The 20,192-nt window shown below is 41.6% G+C and overlaps 1 protein-coding gene across 2 annotated transcripts; it reads right to left on the reverse strand.

The window, feature by feature from the left end:
- Positions 1 to 2,724: 2,724 nt before the first annotated feature.
- On the reverse strand, positions 2,725 to 18,684 carry NARS1 (asparaginyl-tRNA synthetase 1). 2 transcript variants are annotated; one of them, XM_059409736.1, is made up of 15 exons: positions 18,534 to 18,684; positions 17,382 to 17,461; positions 14,621 to 14,686; positions 14,428 to 14,520; positions 14,249 to 14,338; positions 13,288 to 13,366; positions 12,174 to 12,244; positions 10,318 to 10,404; positions 8,723 to 8,944; positions 8,414 to 8,613; positions 7,439 to 7,574; positions 6,670 to 6,783; positions 4,511 to 4,642; positions 4,091 to 4,222; positions 2,725 to 3,833 (listed from the first exon to the last, which is right to left on the reverse strand). In XM_059409736.1, exons 1-15 carry the CDS (start codon positions 18,574 to 18,576, stop codon positions 3,702 to 3,704), a joined length of 1,677 nt encoding a protein of 558 aa, XP_059265719.1. In that variant the 5' UTR covers positions 18,577 to 18,684; the 3' UTR covers positions 2,725 to 3,701. The 2 variants fall into 2 exon arrangements, with proteins under 2 accessions (XP_059265719.1, XP_059265718.1); XM_059409735.1 differs by having other exon boundaries at positions 17,382 to 17,464; positions 18,534 to 18,681.
- Positions 18,685 to 20,192: the final 1,508 nt, after the last annotated feature.

A 20,192-nucleotide genomic window follows, 5' to 3' on the forward strand; every position in this document is an offset into this window, starting at 1 on the left:
TCCAAGTAGATGTTCCCTGAGAAATGAAGAGTAAACTTGCTCCAAGTTCCAGACTGCTTTCCTATATATTTTGCTAACTCTCTACCCTCATAATTAAAATGACATTCATTTATTTTGCCCATTTGATGTGCTCTTTATAGTGTACTTCTCTACCTAAATCTTAAACCCATTTCTTTTAAGGAAGCTGCACAAAAAAAGCTCTACATTTTGAACTTCTGTTCTAGACAAAGTGCAGACAGGTCCAGAGAACTAGGAAAGACTGAGAGTTTTAGATGTTTGACACACATGGGCTCTTGTCAGCGACTCTGGAAGGCTCTGGATGAGTCACCTCTCCTTCCCAGGGCTGTGCCTCTTCTGCTAGGTAGAGATAACAGGGGTCTTCTGGCCCCTCCTAGGGAAATGCCGATGATTAGTGACAATGCACAAAGGTGCCAAATCTCACATAATCAACAGCCGTGACAGGTATCTGACCAGAGAGGAGAAAGGAACTAGCAATGCATGCTCTATTAAATATATCAACATAATAACATTTTAAAAAAATGAATTGGCACCGTTTCATGCATTTTATTTATATCTTTTATTTTCATTTGTACTAGCTTGAAAAAGACTCATTCAAAATCCCTCAGGTATAAAACCTCCCTGATCCACATATTAAGACTCATAGGTCAAAATATTAAAATTGAATAAATAAATAAAGACTCAAAGGTCATAGATGGAAACAGAACTTCATTATTTCTCCAGAACAGAGAGTATCATAAAAATTATTATTTCTAATCTATGGCTTATTTCTTACAAACATCGAATATAATAGCTTTCCAACAAGTAAATTTTTATGTTTTTATGAAAGCAAATAAAATGCGTTTTATACAGGTCCTTTCCAAAACTGATTAGAAAACACAACCCTTAACCCAGAAATTGTGAATTCTAAAGATGGATTGATTGATGAGAGAGAGAGACGCAAGGAGGAGGGAGCAGAGGGAGAGGGAAAGAGAATCTCCAACAGACTCCACGCTGAGCATGGGGCCTGACTCGGGGCTGGATCTCGTGCCCCTGATCGTGACCAGAGCCAAAAACCAAGAGGTAGATGCCTAACGGACTGCGTCACCCTAGTGACCCAGAAGGTGTGAATTCTAAATGCGGGTTTGCTAACAAAACCGGAAAAGACCTTAAAAGGCTAAAGAAATTTATAAACGTGCATGGCATTTACGTGTGTGTGTGTACATAGAAATGCATTTTTTCCTGGCTTACATATTTGTAACAAAGGTATATACCACTTCCCTTAGCAAACAGAAGGCCAAAGACAGTCTCTGCGCCAACTTGATAAGCCACACCCCCCATCACAAGGGAGAGGGTTTTTCTGAGCCCGGGTGACTTCATTAGTGAAGAAAGCACTCTCCTGTCACAGACAACACTCTGAGTTCAGCCTTTGGTCCTAAATGAAATGAACTTGTTGGTTTCAGCTCAATGCTTCAGGGAAGGGCAGGAGGATCACCTAATTCATTATTTGTCATGATTGGCACCTCTGTGCTACTCACACTAAATTTAGATTACTCAATTCTGTCTCCTTAATCAGAAAAGCAACAGGGCAGGAAGGGGCGGTGTGTGGTACAAGAGAAACAGTGGCTGGGCGAGGCCGGCAAACAGTGAGCTGTAATGATCACTCGGAGACATCAGATCAATGGTCCCCACATTGTTTTATAGCAAAGAGGTGACCCAGTCTGGGCCAATGTGGCGTGCATTTTGAATTCCTCTCTTCACCACACAGAGCCTTAAGCCCACAAGTGATGATGGGTTTGTTAGTCCATCAGTACTCATTCCTGAGAGTCCATGATCAGCAGAGAGTACAGATGGACTAATGAACCCATCTGTACTCTCTCACCATGGCACTGGAGAGGGGAAGGATTAAGAGTTAAGGTCAGGGGCAAGCTGGAAAGTTCTCAGGCCTTGGACCTTTGTCTGTAATGGACTGGTGATAGTCAAGACGGTCGCTGTTCGGGGCTGTGCCCTGGGGAAAACTGTTGAGCAAACACGTTCAGGCTACAGAGTGTGCGACAGTCGCGGCGGGAAGAACGGACAGGAGACAGCGCTGGCGGTGTTTTGTTTGCTCTCCAGTAAATAAAATCTTTATAAATAAATAAATAAATGGCTTAATACCTGAACAGTAGCAGTTTTAGAGAGAAAGCAAAACAGAAAAAAAGACTTTCATGAATGAGGCAATTTTAAAAACTTGAACACAACTCAAGGGCTTGATTTCCTGGGTGTGAGGGTCCTGTCACCCACCCTGTGGGATGGACGCAAATTCCCAAGAAATAGCGTCATGAAATTTCAGAAGAGTGGGGACAAGTTTCCGAAATAGCTCCTATGTCAAGGACCAGGTATGAGAATGCTTAGGGATTCTCAGTAGCAATATATATATAAATATATATATATATATTTACTATAAATGCCTCATTTCCATCTGTCATTTCACTTAATTGAAAAACAGGATATAATCTAGTGTGTTGAAAAATAAAGAAGATCATAAAACATGACTAGAACCTACACCTAATGTGAAAAAATTGTTCCTTTTCTTTACCGCGTGTTTTTAGTAGTACCTACTAAATTTAGTAATATCTAATTTCACATACATACGTCATGAAAAGTAAAAAGATTTTTAAAAATGCAAAACACATGAACCAATGTAAGACTGAGGCGTTCAGCTTTAGAAAAATTAAAGCCAGCAAATAGTTTTTAATGTGTGTCCATTTATTGATTGCTGGGAATACAGCCTACTGAGAATACATGACATGCATTTTGGGAAAGAAATTAACCAAATCTGAAATGAAGCCATTCAATAAGCCTGCTGGGAGTTAATAAGGTAGCAGATTAGATCTAAAGTCACAGTGTGGGAAGAGTCAAACAGCCACATACAGTTGTCATTAAGATTCCAGCTGCAAATTCTTTTGGAACTTACTTATTCTTAATTACTTAGAAACTACCAGGAAAGAGAGAAGATCACTCTGCCTCTTTAGCTTAAACTAACGCAAAGAACAACAACAACAAAAAGAATGTGCTGTTATTTCAAATTAACGCAAAATTCCCATTTTTAAAAAATTTCTCCACATCAATTCGTATGCTTTAGAATTATAAGCAGCTCTATAGGATTAGAAAAGATTAATAACCAATGCAAAACTGTCTTTGTTTGATTCCAGTATCTACCAATGAATTTCACTAATACTAGCAGATTTTTTACACCACATTGCCAATTTTCCTTCAAGATGTTTGTTATAACTTGCCTGTACAATAAAATGATATAAATTAAAGAATTCCAGTTACACTTAACAGGGCGGAAAGATTAGGTTACTGGAATGTCTTAGATCATAATTAAATTCTGCTTAATGATATATGTGATACAGACGATGAAAAAATTACAACCTATAATTGGGTAAAATGCTGAACTGGACTTCCGACCGTAGTGTTACACACCACATAGTTCCCCCAAACTTTGTGATGGATGGATAGTGTTCCTTAAAATGCTAACAATGACGTCACTGGATATTCACATGATTTGGATTGCTTTTTGTGGGAGAAAAACAAAATGGCCATACACCAATGGAATAAAAAAGGGAAGATTCTGGCTTTTTGTTTTTGTTTTTTTTTAAAGAGGCAGTCTGTTCCTTTCATAAACTGTATTCTTTCCTTAATGCTTCTGGAAGAACCAGTTATGGCTTGCAACGCTGGACAAATCGTGGGTACAAGCATACATCTCGGATGTGATACCTATTCAGAATCCAGGTCAAGAATCGTTCCAAGCCCAAGCCATATCCTCCATGAGGACACGTGCCATATTTTCTCTGTTTAAAAAAGAAAAAGAAAAGAAGGACTGCATTAAGCAAGGCCAGTAGCTGGGTTGTTTTTCAAATTAAGTCAACGTATTAGACAAAGACAAAACTAGTCACATGCCACATTACAACCATGAAATTGAATACAGCTTGTTCCCACATCAAAGTACCACACTGAATTCTCTCCTTTTAAAAATTCCAATTTATACAGAACTATTAAAATGAAAACAATTTAAAGAGTATTAAAAACAAAGCACAAAACTGTTTACCTGATCTGTGTACCAGTAATAGGGAGTGGGGTCAATTCCTTCCCTTTTATAACCTGCCAGTATCTCCTCACTATCCCAGATACGCATTGAGCCTCCCACAATCTCACCGACGTTGGGCATCAACACGTCAACCTTTAAAAACAAGTAAATAAAATGCAGTTACTACCAGGCTACAGTTTCAAAGAAAATCACCATTAAACTCATAGCTAAAGGAGCACGATGATTATGTAATACTCAAATATTCAAAGCCTATAATTTAACAAGATATGATAAGCCCAAGAGAGGACAAAGCCACTTCTTTACATACTGCCATGCTAGATGTATAATGAAATATTTGCGATGAGCTCTATCTTAGTCCAGTGGCAGTCCCCACCCCATTAGAAAGCAAAATTAGTAATACTATTTGAATCACAGACTGACAGATTCTGTAAGGCGGGAATCCTCAGGACATCGCTGCATATAGAAGGACTTGATCTCTACAGGAAATCGACACAGCAAGATGGGCTCATTAATGGTGTCCGTCATCAGTCTCTCAGGAGCTTCTGGGATATCCTGAGGTTAAACAAGACTTCATTAACATTTACAACTCAAAAGGCAACAAGACAGAAGCAGCTCTCACCCACAGCAGCCCTTCATGTTATTAATGTAACGTAGCAGAGACCACACACCCATCCACAACCCAAACACATGGTGGAAGCAACACTTTCTTCCAAAAACAATAAAGGTATTTTAACAACTCGCACGCAGTTATTAAACCAACTGCAAAAGACCTGCTTCCCTTTACAGTAGATCAAGCACCATCTGCTTGAGGAATAAAAACCCACCCACCAAACCCCTACAAATAAAAAATTAAAAAAAAAAACAACACTCGAAGCCATTATCACTGAGACTAGATACTGTGCAGTTATTTTTTTCAGTGGCCAGTTTTACCCAGCTCTGAAGCAAACGTGGTCCACTTAGTCCTGTGAGGTATAAGACAATCAGTGAAGGCTCCAAAACATCGTTGGTCTATGCACAGCCTGTGTTATTAATAACACCAATCCTTAAACTTTCCTGTTATCTGGACTTCTTGCCTGTTACAGTACATCTATATGGCTTCAATGGTGGTAAGATAGAGCCCTAAGACAAATAACCAGTGTGAAATTTCCAAGTGTAACCACACCTGGAACACTTAGCCAAGAAACGTCAGATGATGATGAACCAAGTTCATCTGCTTCTGTCTCAAAACATCCTTCAGTAACCCACATATAAACTCAATGTAATACTGAAAACTCTCGTCCTAGTACAAACTGACTGAGAACTTGACAAGACTCATTGGGGCTTGGCAATCTCCTGGCGCAGCTGTCATGAGGTCCCAGGCCCCACTGGAGATGAGTGGGATGCTTCTGGTCTCTCGGCTTTTATCTGCTCTATATACCACAGTAGGATTTAACTGGGGGGAAACAGTCTTACTGCACGTTCCAAAAAGTTGGAAGATTCATCCTCCATTCACCTACTGGATGTAGAACATGGGACGTTCATCTACTCTGGTGACCTCATGTGCATGGGATGACATCAGAATACGATAAATGTTGACAAGCATCAAGGGCTTCCTGAACCATGGACCCTGCCAGGAATTTAGCTTTGAGTCCTCACAACTTTGCAAAGCAGCTGTGACCTCCGAGGAAAGAGGGTGGGGTCACTGGCCTTCTCTCACACAGCAATAAGGACACAGGTGGGAGCTAAGCCATCTGGTGGTGGTGGGGGGGATTTCCTCCAAAGATGGGGCTCTTTCCACTCCATCATACTACTTGGCTAAGTTTTAGGTAATAACCCTTCTTAAATTTTTAATACAAAACTTTGTTACTCTATGCCACCAACGAATTCATGAAATGGAAAGAATAATTTATATAGGTCGAGAGTCCTGTTTGTTCTCTCTGTAAATTCCTTCTAAAAATTAAAGCTCTAAGCAGTAGCTGCTCCTCTTTTATCTATAAAGCGGACTTGCAAATACTATGTGAGAAATGGTTAAATGCACTGGGAAAAGGGCTTCACAGGCTACACCTCTGGTATGTCCACACAGTGTATCTGGGACACCAGACCACCTTGGCCTTCTCTCTTGGGTTTTGCATTTTAAACAACAGCTATTTTCTTCTTTGACTCTTCTCCAATTGAAGGAGCTTCAATACACTCCTTTGCCGGAGGCTTCCTTTTTGAAAGAGGCCGATACTTTCTCCAAACAAATAAAACGAACATACCGCATATCAACATCTTGCATGAAATTTTAAAGCCTGAAATTTTGCATGAAATGTCTGAGGCATTGTGCCAGCCTAGAGAGCTACCCTTAGAGTCAAGTCAGGAGCATGGACTGACCACAGAAGAAGAGGAAAAAGGCAAAAGATGTGCTGCAAAGGCTATCATGGCGCTAATATTTACTGACCACCGCAGAAGCGGACTAAGGCTGACTCTACATCTGTGGACTCAATGAATCCTCAGACAACCCCAAGGAGGGTCTGTTGTCGCCATTTTTTTGACAAGCGGCTGCCTTCTGCATTCCTGGTTCGATCACCTCAGCAGCAATACACTTAGGCGCTGCATACCTCTCCAAATTCATAGAAAGTTCCATCTTCTTTCTTTATGTTGTGTTCCTTCAGCCACACAATAGCATCTGAATAGTTCATCCGCTTAAAAGGCCGTTTGGGAGGCTTGAAGTTCTACAATAGCAAGAAAAAACAGTGTATACAAAGAAACCGGAACACTAAAATTTCCATTATAGGGAAAACTATCCGTTGTTAGTGTAAAATGTTATTTCAGACAAGAAAACAATGAGAACATTTCTAAAAATGGAAAATATACATGACCTCCTCCTATGTAAAATATTATAAAATTATTGGCAATGACTAGTATCAAATTTTACTCTTAAAAATACAGGTACAGAAATGAGTGAAGGTGGTCAAAAGGTGAGTTATAAAACAGTTCTGAGGGTATAATGTGCAGCAAGGGGACTACAGCTAACAATACTCTATTTATAAATGTGAAATTTGCTAAGAGAGTAGATCTTAGAAGGCTGCAGCATAAAAAAGAACAAACTGTACCAGTGTCTGGTAAGAGATGTTATCTAGACTTATGATAATCATTTCATAATACATACAACTATCAAATCATGATGCTGCACACCTGACACTAACATAATGCTATCAATTTTACCTTAAAAAATAAAAAATAAAAATATAATGTGTGTGTATATATGCACTTATAGCAAAGCTCGCCACGCCATTAAATCTATAAAAACCGAAGGTGAAGACATCATTACCTCCCCCCTTCCCCCACCAAATCATGACTTTGCATTTCCATAAACAGCACACCTACCGGGTTGAGGTCACGCACTATACTCGCTGCAGGAGATTTCAAGACTCTATCTACCACGTCACAAACCAAGTCCTCCAATCGGTTCAGGAGCTCATCAAAGGTCAGGAAAGGACACTCTGCTTCCACATGAGTATATCTAAAGAACAAGATACTAGCTGGCAACCGCTCTACCTTTCTGCGAAGTTTCTCTTAAGCAAGGATTTTAACATCGCAAAACTGCGCAGAAATGTAAAATTCCAACACCGCTAACCAACTCCCCACTCAGCCCATTAGCTTTATTTCAGTTTTTTTTTTTTTTTTAAGATTATATTTGTCAGACAGAGACAGCAAGAGAGGGAATACAAGAAGAGGGAGTGGGAGAGAGAGAAGCAGGCCTCCCACTGAGCCTGATGCGGGGCTTGATCCCTGGACCCTGGGATCATGACCTGAGCCAAAGGCAGACACCCAATGAGCGAGCGATCCAGGGATCCAGGTGGCCCACAGGCAAGTTTTAGAGTCCCTACCTTTCCTCCCTTAAAAAGAGTGATTTCTTGTTTATTCTTTTTTTTTTTTTTTTTTAAGATTTTATTTATTTGACAGACAGAGATCACAAGTAGGCAGAGAGTCAGGCAGAGAGAGAGAGAGGGAAGCAGGCTCCCTGCTGAGCAGAGAGCCCGATGCGCGGCTCGATCCCAGGACCCTGAGATCATGACCTGAGCCAAAGGCAGCGGCTTAACCCACTGAGCCACCCAGGCGCCCCTCTTGTTTATTCTTAACATATAAAGGATCAAAGAAAAGTGAAAGACGAGAACATCGCTCGCTAGCTATGGCCCAGGAGGCAAAACTTCATACATGGCTCCCATTAATTTGTGGAACTGCCCTCCACACACTCTTAAAGTATCCAATTTTTTCACACTGCCTACATAAAGACTGCTACACTAAACGTATATTCTTAAAAGTAATTTTTTAAACAAAAATAAAAAGACAATTCTGTACTCAGCCAGGTGCCTTCGTGTTCTAGACTGTTCTGCCCTGTATGACTGTGCGATACAAAACACATCTCCCAGAGCTGGAATGCAGGTCTCCAGGTACAACTGAGAGGACTGAGTCAAAAATGCCTCTTCCCCAAAATAGTCAAGCTTGAAGAGCGTGGCACCTCCTTCCACTTGGGTTTGCACTAACGTTGGAGGAGTAACCTGTTCAAATGAAAAGGGGGAGTAAGTAGAGGCCGATTGTGAGTGCCACTATTCAAGTTATAAAATGACCAAAGGCTGTTTGTTTGCAAACGATGATGAACACACTTACTTCATGGTACCCCCTATCAAAGAAGTGATCTCGAAAGCACCGGGTGACCACAGAACGTGCTTTCAGGATCTTGGACATGTTTTCTCCCCGGATCATCATGTGTCGGTTGTTGAGCTGGACGTCCACGTCAGACTCCTCGTTAATCAAGTTATCAGCTCCTCCAGCAGGGGCCAACCCAATCAGTTCCCAGAAGTCACAACTCAGCTCATGGCCCCCGGGGGCCTCCATTTTAGAAGGGGGGAGGCAGGGAAAAAGGAGAGAGAAGGAAACAAAAACTAACATTATTGGAGATTTTAATTTATGTCAAAATTGTTGGTAAGATATTTTTAGACATCACCATTATCAGCCTCCCCTTCTAGACAAAGACCTAATAATCTGATTTTATTTTGATATTTAATATTCCTTTCAGAGTAAATCCACACATGATTTTTAAACAACAGAAAATCAAAAACTAGAAAATAAATGATAATCTTACAACTTGGAGTAACTACTAACTGCTGTTATCATTCGATATATCTTCCTAACCCTTCCCTGTTAAGTTAAAATATCATTTTATCGACACTGAAACACTCCTTAAATGCAAAGGTTTTACTGAAAGCTGTTTCTCTTTGGAATGGATATATGATAAAAATTTAAATTCTCCCTAGTAATTCCATTAAAAGCAATTTATTTTAGAAGCCACATATCATGGAATATACAATTACCTTGGTGCCAAACCCTGGAGAGCAAGTAACACGTCATAACAACTCCGTTCTGCAAATCACATTACTTCAGTGAACTTGAATCAGATACTCATGCTTAATTTAGGTTTTTTTACATGAACTCTGGGAGACCCTCTGATATCGATATTTCTAGTCTATTAAGGAGTACTCTAGGGGCTCCCTCTGGTGGTTAATAGGTCACATTTGTTTGTTTTCTTTCCCAGCCAACAAATATAACCACAGTAATTATGTGAAAAGTAATTACCAACAAGTAACCGTTACGTGCCTGTTGGCTGGAGAAGAAACAACTCTCTGAATATCAGAATTATATTTAACTTTCTCTAAAAGAAACTTTCAAATTCTATTCAGGAAGTTTCAGATTTAGATTACTGCTCTTTCCTGAAGCTTTTGGGTAAATTTTTTTTTTAAAAGATTTTATTTATTTATTTGACAGACAGAGATCACAAATAGGCAGAGAGAGAGGAGGAAGCAGGCTCCCCGCTGAGCAGAGAGCCCAATGCGGGGCTCCATCCCAGGACCCTGGGACATGACCTGATCAGAAGGCAGAGGCTTTAACCCACTGAGCCACCCAGGCACCCCATGGGTAGATTACTTTTATTTCCAACTGGCTGAAAAGCTAATCATGCATCCATAGCAAAGTGACTGTACTATGGCCCATCAGGGTTATTTATGAATTCTATAAAGTTGGAAATCCCTGAGTGTGTTATATCATCTGAGTTGTATGGTAGACATATTTCCCTGGAAGAGGAAAAGGCATCCTAAATTTATCAAGTACATCGCATCTGTGTATTTATTTGCCAAATCCCTAAAGTACAAATAAGAACACTGGAGAACAAAGACACACTTACCCACTGAGAAAATCAACCTACTCACCTGCTTGCCCTTTGGGGTCAGATTTAGCGTTCCATACACTGCAACACTACTCTCCGTGGCCAAGACAACCCCATTGTAACACTGACACTATAAAAAAGATAAAAGTCCGTATTTACTACTCACATTTACGTTAAGATGTATGCTCTGATGTACAGAAAGCTAAGCAGATTACTCAAATAAAAGTTACCTGTCTAAAACTAGTAAAAGAAGATGGCCATCGATTTTTTTTTTTTTAGTATTAACCAAGAATAGCTATTTTTGTAGGAGGGTTGATCTACAGAGAAATATGTATGTAAACAGATATTTTACATATATACATATGCATAAATGACAGTAGCCCACATCCCTTAAAAACATCTGAACAGCTCATTTTATTTTCTTTAAAATTCAGACTGTTGGGATAATAAACCACCCACCTGGGCTACGATCAACACTTGCTAAAACCCCTAGGACAGAAGTGACAGGTAGCTTTACTGTGGAGGGATCAGGCTACCAACACTTTAACCCACTATCATAAAACCATAAAAAAAGGCAAGAGGACATTATGTGTCTTTGATGTAAGACAATGAGAAGCACACAGCCTTGCCCATGAAGTAGTTGTTGCAAGAAAGATATCAAACTAAGTCAAACAAAATGAAAAATCCCCCAAACCTGAATCTGATAAGCTTGTAAGAACTCAAGAGGAGAGGAATACGTTAAATGACCCCGAGGAGGCAACCAGCCAGACTCGGAGTAGAGGAGAGCCACTGGACAACCAAACAGGTTGTTTTGAACAAATTTGGTAGAAAAGACAATAGAAAGGACGAATGGTTACAGACTGAAAGAGTTTCAGAGCCACATCAGCTCAGTGCAGTGCAGAGATCTCGTCTGGGTTCTCATTCAAACCAAACAACTGTAGAAAGACATTATGAATCAACTGGGAGAATCTGACTGATGTTTAGGAGTTGCCTGTTTGGCGAGGGTGTAATTAATATTAGCGTGGTTATAGCACAAATACTTTTTCTTGGAGATGTGTATGCAAGTGTATTTATATAAAATGATATGATGTCTAGAGGGGTCAGAGGGGTGAGCAGTAAACCAGAATTGGCCATTTATTAGTCATTACTTGCTAGGGAATTAGTGTTTTTGTCCCTCCAAATTGCCTATGTTGAAATCCTAGGCCCCTGTGTGCCGGTGTGAGGAAGTGGGCCCTTGGACAGGAGAAGAGGGGGAGATAAAGGGTTTGCTCCCCCTTCTGCTCTCCACCATGCAAGGACGCGCCAAGTCAAACATGACCATGCTGACACCCTGAGCTCGACTTCCAGCCTGCAGGACTGTGAGACAATTTCCTTCATTTATATACCACCCAGTCTGTGACTAAGACCTAACCAAAGCCGGGTGATAAGCACATGAGGTTTCTTTATACAGGTGACTTCGAACAATTTGGGGATTAGGAGTGCTGACCCCCTGTGCAGTCTAAGATCCACATACTACTTGATTCTCCCACAACTTTAATGGCCTACGATTGAAGCCTTGCTGACAACACAAAGTCAACTAACATGTATTTTATGTATTAGGCGTAACATACCGCATTCTTATAAGAAGTTTGAGAAAAGAAGGTCATAAAGAAGAAAGTCATAAAGAAAATTCACTCACAGTATAAAAAAAAAAAAATCAAGGCCCCAGCAGACACATGCAGTTCAAACCCATGTTGTTCAATGGTCAACTGTACCGTTCTATTTTTTATGTGCTTGAAATTTTCTCTAACAGTTTAAAATATATATACAGATCCTAAAACTCCTAAAACTAACAATAAAGGAGCTTCCTGGGGAAAAAAAACAACAGATTTTCAGTGAGAAATAAGAAAAAATATTTACCAGATCATCTGACAAGACACACTGAAGATAGCCTGTACCGTCCCGCAACACCAGAAACATTAAATTCTTTCCTAAAATGAGAAAGAAAAATGTAGCCCGACCGCTCTCAAGGCACTTAAAAGTACTTTCTCATAATTTAATCTTGTAACAGGTAACTCCACGGTAAAATTGTTCCCAGTTCAAACCTCCCGCGTGGCCCCCTTCCTCTCAAGTGGCCACTAGAAACATCACTACTCAGTGTCTGCAAAGCATTTCACCTTCTTCACTGTATTTCCATATCCTATGTGAGCCTCGTGATCCACGTGATCATGGGAGAGCAAGACTGTCAGAAACTTGACACGAGGGAGTGTGTCTCCCTCACCACTGAATCCCCTGCACGGCCTAGCATAGGGCTGTGTACTCAACGAGAGGTAGTTAAATATTGCTGCCCAGGGACGCCTGGGTGGCTCAGTCAGTTAAGCAGCTGCCTTCAGCTCAGGTCATGATCCTAGGGTCCTGGAATCGAGTCCTGCATCAGACTCCTTGCTTGGCAGGGAGCCTACTTCTTCCTCTGCCTCTGCCTGCTGTTCCCCCTGCTTGTGTACACATGCTCTCTCTCTGTTAAATAAATAAAATCTTTAAAAATACATATATATGTTGCTGCCCAGAATCCCTTTTCATTTATGCCTCATCTCCTTTTATGAAGATGTGTAACTACTTATAATAAAATACATGTTAATAAAATAATAGTTACAGATAGCAAAAAGTCAGGACTGAGAGAAGTAGAATGCAAACACACAAATTATAAAAGCCAACACTACTGCCAGGAATGAATTTCAGAGTTGCTCTGCCCTTCCTGTAACACATCCCCTGCCTTTCATTAAATAATTAAATTCAGCTAGACAAATATTTACTGGATACTCCTGATCTCTGTGATTGCTTCCAGTTAAATAGCATTTAAATAATTTTTAAACCTGTAATAACAAATTTAGGATGTAATTCACTATCTTCTTTCATAAACCAGCACCCCAAACTAAAAATATCCCCACCTAAGTAAATGTTTTTATATTCTTCTTCACCTAGAGCAGGGATGTTTAAAATTAAAGAGAAACAAAAGAAAAGCTCCACCATTTACCTTGCCTACGCAGCCTGTGGACCCAGCCAAACACCTTTACTCTTTGGCCTTTGTATCCTCCTAGGGCATGAATCTTCACCTGCGAAATTGAAGTTAATAACGTTCGACCGATCATGTTATTTATTACGTATCAGCTTCTCCACTAAAACTAGACGGACGGCAGTCAAGTGTCACAAATTCACAAATGATGCAAAACGACAATCATTCTATAATAAACGTTCACCATATTAGAGTGGTTAAAAAAAAAAAATCCAAGTCTTTCTCTTAGTGCAAAACTGACACTGAGAACCATCTGGAATTTCAGAAACTGCTATATAAAATCAGTGAATAAATGAATTCATAAGAGCAACAAGTCTGCGTGAAGCCCTTCCTGCCCTCACAGTTCCTCCCGACACACAAGGCAGAAGCTAGCCGAGGCTAGCTATCGGCCTGGAGGAAGGCCAGAGGAGTACAGGAAGGGGAGGCTAAAGGTAGCCAAGACACCTTCATCACTAGGAGATAGGAAAAAGACGACCACCCATGAGCAGTAAGAACTATTTGAAATCTAAGCATGGCCACTCACAGCTCAACATCTGTTCTACGAAAAAATGCAGAGGAATTCAATTCACAAAATCACAGAACATTTTATCTATTTAAAAATACCACGAAAATCATGGATTTTGACCTCCTCATTTTACAGTGAGGAAATGGACACGTAGGGAGGGCGACACTTAGCTGGCTTTTAGGTGGGACAGGAATCGTTCAACACGTAATTACTAAAGTTTACGATAAAGTGAACCCCCAAAGGACCAGCTTCCTAACCTTAAAATGTTATTTTCTCTCTATCCCCTTTAAAAGGAAAGGAAGGACGGACAGAGTCAAGGAGCGCACCAGCCGGCCCGGCCCTCGGGCCCTCGGACACAGAGCCGACAGTCTGACAGGGTGTGACGGCGATGTTTGGGACAGTATGTGTCACACTCACACATTTTGGCTCGGGAAGATTTGGATCATTTTTAATGGTAATCTTCTTTGCTTCTTCCAGGTTCTTTTCTCTCCGCAAACTGTCTTCTGCCTAATTTTTAACAATAAAGCAGTCTGTTAACACAAGGTTTCCAGTATTCTAACTTAAAAAACATTCACAGTGGCAAAATCATTGCTCACCTCTTTCTTTTCCCGGGATTCACTCTTCATTTGTTCCCTATGCCACATTTTTTTAATGTTTTTCATCTGTGATTTAGAAATAACATCCCACCTCTGGAGAGAAAAAGAGATATTGATTTTTTCCAGAATCTCTACGTTCTGATGAAAATTTATTTACAAAATATAATTCGGTAGAGTTTTTGGCTCACCCTACCTCATTTTCTTTTTGTGAATCTATGTAAATGGTCGGAAATGGTTCTTTTCCTACTGTCATCAGAGCCTTGAGTGGGAAGGGAAGAAAAGAAAATTTAATATTGTACCGTATCTGACATCAAAATAACAACCTAATTATGAGGTAACTTCAACCATCTAGAACACCAACAAGAGCCAAGAAGAGGGATGCCTGGGTGGCTCAGTAGGTTAAGCATCTGCCTTCAGCTCAGGTCACGATTCCTGGGTCCTGAGATCAAGTCCCACATCAGGCTCCTTGCTCAGCGGGGAGCCTGCTTCTCCCTCTTCCTGCCACTGCCCCTACTTGTGCTGTTTCTCTCTCTCTCTCTCTCTCTCTGACAAATAAATAAATAAAACCTTAAAAAAAAAAAAAAAAAGAGCCAAGAAAAAAAGCATACAAACCCCAACGGCCAAAAGTGAAGATTGAAAGAATGACTGGTCGGACATACTAAGAAGACTTTGCTTAAAGCACAAGCCATGCGGTCCTCTCACAAACAATTCTAGCACGCGTGACTACACAATACAGTTGATCCCTGAACACGGGTTTAAACTGCGTGGATCTGCTTATATGCACATGTTTTTCCTATAAATACATTACAGTGTTGTAAATACATTTTGTTCTCATAATTTTTAACATTTGCTGTTTTCTAGTTTACTTCTTTGTAAAAATACAGTATAGAATACACATAACATTTAGAATATGTGTTGACTGTTTCTGCTATTGGTTTATCTTATTGGTATGTTACTGGCTTCTGGTCAACTATAAGCTATCGGTATTGCAGACTTTTGACTCTGCAGGGGTCAGTGCCCCAAACCCCGGGTTGTTCAAGGGTCGAGTGTATACAGTTTCCTGGTACAACTAGACTAGAAGCAGCGGATTTCCAGTGGCTGCAGGGACCGGCAGGAAGTATACTGAGAACACCAGAGGAGAGACAACTGACAGTGAAAGTCAACTGCAGATCACACCTAAGTGGCTCTTCTTCACTAAGGAATCAGGGAAGTTGCTTCTGAAACTCTTTCAGAAACAAAAGTAACGGTTAAGAACATAAAAGGCTAAGCTTCATTTAATTTGAAAAATTCCTGTATGTAGAATACCTCTTTTCATAAATACGAGGACATGTCAGGGGTTGCTGTGCCATTTATATTTTATAGTTTGTATTACTTGATTAAGTCAGCCAAGAAATGTTAACAAATTAATCTCTCTGGTTGTATGATCTGAAGCTTGTGGAAACTAAAGGTCTAGTTCCAGACCTGGAAAATACTTTTCACTTTCTTTTAACACTAACCCCGACTCAATGATCACCGCAGAGGAGGGAACCTGGATCTTTTAAAAACATCTAAGACAGGGATGCCTGGGTGGCTCAGTGGGTTAAGCCTCTGCCTTCTGCTCAGGTCATGGTCTCAGGGTCCTGGGATCGAGTCCCGCATGGGGCTCTCTGCTCAGCGGGGAGCCTGCTTCCTCCCTGCCCCCGCCTGCCTCTCTGCCTGCTTGTGATTTCTGTCTGTCAAATAAATAAATAAAATCTTAAAAAAAAAAAAAACAACATGTAAGAGAGTTCTTCTTTTTAATGACTACACTTGAGGGGTGGCTCAGTTGGTTAAAAGACCGACCGCCTTGGGCTCAGGTCAGGATCAGGTCAGGTCAGGCTCAGGTCATGATCCTGGAATCCCAGCAATGAGTCCCCACAGGCTTCTCCCTCTGACCCTCCCCCGCTCACACTCTCACTCATTCTCTCTCTCTCAAATAAATAAATAAAATCTTTAAAAAAAAAAAATTACACTTGGTAGAGATGTTTGTAAATCACTAAGAATTTGCTACCTGAAACTCTCTATTGATCCCTCCTTTTGTTAATCACCTAAATTAAGAGTTAGAAGCCAAACTGTAATTCCCCAAATGAGAACAGCACACTTTGCTAATAGTGACATTTTGCAAACATTCTCCTAAATGTCAGTTTTGGGGAGCCATAGGAATCACCTCAACAACTGGAAATGAGAGAAAGATTTCCTTCCAAAAATTGAAAAGCAAGACTCAGCTTCCCCAAGTCCCACTAAGTTCATGCCCAGATTTCTTCGTTTTTTCAAAAGATTTTATTTACTTATTTGACAGAGATTGAGAGAAAGAGAGAAAGTGAGAGCAAGCACAAGCAAGGAAGTGGCAGGCAGAGGGAGAGGGAGAAGCAGGCTCCCCACTGGGTAGACAGCCTGAAACACAGGGGACGCGATGGGACTGGATCCCAGGACCCTGGGATCATGACCTGAGCTGAAGGCAGACACTTAACCAAGTGAGCCAGCCAGGCGCTCCTACCCAGATTTCTTCTAAATGGACTCCTAAGAGGCCTCTTGGTGAATTTACCACTAGAATCCAGATGTGATCCTGAGTCTTGAGACTCAAAGACTTAACTGATATCTGTACACTACGAACGGACTCATTTCTCGGAGCAGACACTCATGAGTCTGGGATGCTAATTTACTAATGTACTATTACTTCTCAGGATCTAAAGTCCTCAAGTGAATTTAGCATATTCTCTCAGCAGGATACGGAAAAAAGAAGACACATGTTAAAAATGTTCAAATATAAGTTTAGACTTATTCACCCAATAAAGCTGTATACATTCCTCCTTTTCTCTTTTCTAAAAATTCTCTCCAAAATCTGGTGCCTGAGATACAGTTATTGACAGGTCAGATATTAACAGACACTAGTCATTAAGAAATGTAGTCATTTTCTGAATGAGAAGAAATACTACCTTTAAGCCCGTTTTAAAAGGTTTCTCCTTGGTTCCATCACCTGTAGCATCATTTCCCTCTCGATCGGAGACATAGAGCTCTGCTGTTTTACAAAAGCAGAATGAGTTATTCATTTGGCCAGTAATTATTAGTCATTTCATACTTTAACTATCTCATCCATTCTTTATCTTTGTGAACAGAACAAGCATCTGATTAGTAAAAAATTACCACGGCCCAAAAGAAATTATATCATGATTCTTTCCCACGCCTCTAATTCAGTGACATCTATCCCATAAAAACATACTAGCTACAAATCTGGCTTTTCAAAATGAACTTTGATGATTTTAATTTGTGATACTGCTTCTAGCTCCTTGATGAAGGCTTTGAAGTTGGCCAGACCAGACTGGAATCTTGGATGTTGTACCTTAAAAGCCAGGGTGACTCTGGGGAAATCACTTAACCCATCTGAGCTTATTTGTCTAGGAAATGAGGGGAAAAAACAATACCCATCTTGAAGGTCTATAGGGAGGACGTAATGAAGTAACACGTATCAATCAGCTATCCCAGTGAGAGTGCACCGATGTCAAATAAATACCGCTTCCTTCTGATCTTTAAAGGAAATGAAGCTCTGAGCTTAACGAATTGCACAAGACCTTACAACTAATTAGGTGTGAACACCAGCATCAATCCTGGTCCCTTTTTTCCTTTTTCTATTGCACCACACGGTCTCCCTGCAAATCTCAATATAAATGAGGATGTGTGAAAGCGAATAAGAATTCAAGAGTCCCTTCCGGACGATCACTTCGAAGAGCTTAAATATTTGGGGGTACTCGGACGTCTTATAGTGCCTCGCGGTGGCTAAGTCTCCGCTGAATCACCAGACTGTTTGCAGGGGGGCAGGGCGAGGAGTGGCCGCCATCCCAGTCGCCGGACGGGGCAGGGGTGCCCGAGGGGGCGTCGAGGGGGAACCGGCCCCGCCCAGCGAGTCGCGGTCCAGCAGGGGTCCAGGCTCCTCCCTCCCCCACCCAACCCTCCCCCCACCTCCAATCTTTCCTGTACAAATATCAGTGGACCGCCCACTCGAAGCCAGGCCATCTGCCGCAGCTCGGTTCCTGGCCCACGTAGGGTTCCCGCTCCACTTACACAGTCCGGGATCCCCGGGCTTCACTCACCTAGTACCATCCCGGCGGTCGGCCCGGTCACCTCCAAGGACATCGTCTCCAACACTCTGCCGCCTTGTCACCCCAACGTGCACCGGTGGCTTCCTCGACTAGGACGTTGCATCAGAACGTCATGCATAGGTCGCCCCAGTGAGTCACCCGAGCGTCGCGGCGCCATTGGTTACAGGAGGATAGGGTAAGTGGGCGGGTGTCGTTGCTGCCGCCATCTTTGAGCCGGGCACAGGCAACTTCCGGGTCCGCCGCTGGGTCCTGGCGCCCTCGGGCTATCCGGGTCCCGGCGACCCCGGACTTTCCGGACGCCTAGACCCACTGGAGGCAGCAGTCTTCTCTGCCTTCGGTCCCCACCTTCCTACTTTTCCTACTGAATTATCCAGTTTCTCCCCCAGCTGTAGGTGCGCTGGGGCCGTTTTGGAAACTAGACCAATTTCGTTCCTTAGCCCCAAATGTTGGAATGCTTGTGGAATTAATGTCATCATCAAGTGTATTGAGCACCGGCCACGAGGAGGGGTGGGAGCCGGTGTTAGGGCTGTGAAAGTAGTCCTACCTCACGTGCATTGCCTGTTGTGAAATATCAAGGCCATTTAATTTTGCAACCTAAGTGGATGAACATGTAGTACTTCTGTATTTATGATTCAGATTATTGATACTTTTATTTAAAGTTATAAGGATCGCTATTAGGGAGGCTGTAATAATGTTGTGGGAAAAACTAGGGCTTCAAACCCGCTTGGAACTCTGGTTCCACCTTTTACTAACTGCTTTGGGAAGAAGTTCCCAACCTAAGCTAATTTCCCTGTTTGTGAAGGATAGTGTAAATTCACTGCCCAGCACATAATAGATGCTAAATAAAGGGTAGCTAAAATTATCATACTTTGTTGAATGAAATACCGGAGTTTGTCTTTGAGTGGAAGGAAAACTTATTTGCATTAGGAGAAAAACTAAAAATAACTCCAAACTTAAGTTCAGACTCTGGAGAATATGAACCAAATACTTCTCTTCAAGAGTATTTCATCCAATTTCATGGACTTCCCCTTTCCCTCTTTGCTAACTTTTTGTGTTTGACCACACATATAATCGTTATCTGTTGCTGCAAAGCAAATTACCCCAAACTTTGGAGCTTAAGACAATGAACATTCATTACTTCACACAGTTTCTGAAAGTGATGAATCCAGGGGTGGCTTCATTGGGGATTGGGTCTCAGGGTCTCCTGAATCAGGCTGCCCGGGGCTGCAGTCTTCTGAAGCTTGGCTAGGTGAGGATCTGCTACCAGGCTTAATCACAGGGCTGCTGGCAGAAGGCCTAGGTTCTTTGCGGAATGGGCTCCCCAGAGTGCTTCTAATGACGGGACAGCTGACATTTCCAAAAGCAAGTGATCAGAGAGAGAGCAAGCTGTATTGGTTACCTATTGCTGTATAATAAATCACCCCAAACTTCAAACAACATTTGGCTTTTCGCGTTGTCTGTGGACCAGGAACTTGGGTCTCTCAAAAGGCCACAATCCAGATGTGGGCTGGAAATGCAGGCCTCATATTTTAAGACTCTGAAGTCTCACCTGGGATGCATCCTCTATCACGCTCACTCAGCTGAGTGTTGCGCTCAGTTCTTTGCCACGGGGACCTCGCCATCAGGCAGCGAGCTTCATCAGAGCAGGCA

The sequence above is a fragment of the Mustela nigripes genome, chromosome 8 (assembly GCF_022355385.1).
Source record: "Mustela nigripes isolate SB6536 chromosome 8, MUSNIG.SB6536, whole genome shotgun sequence".
Taxonomy (NCBI): Eukaryota; Metazoa; Chordata; class Mammalia; order Carnivora; family Mustelidae; genus Mustela; species Mustela nigripes.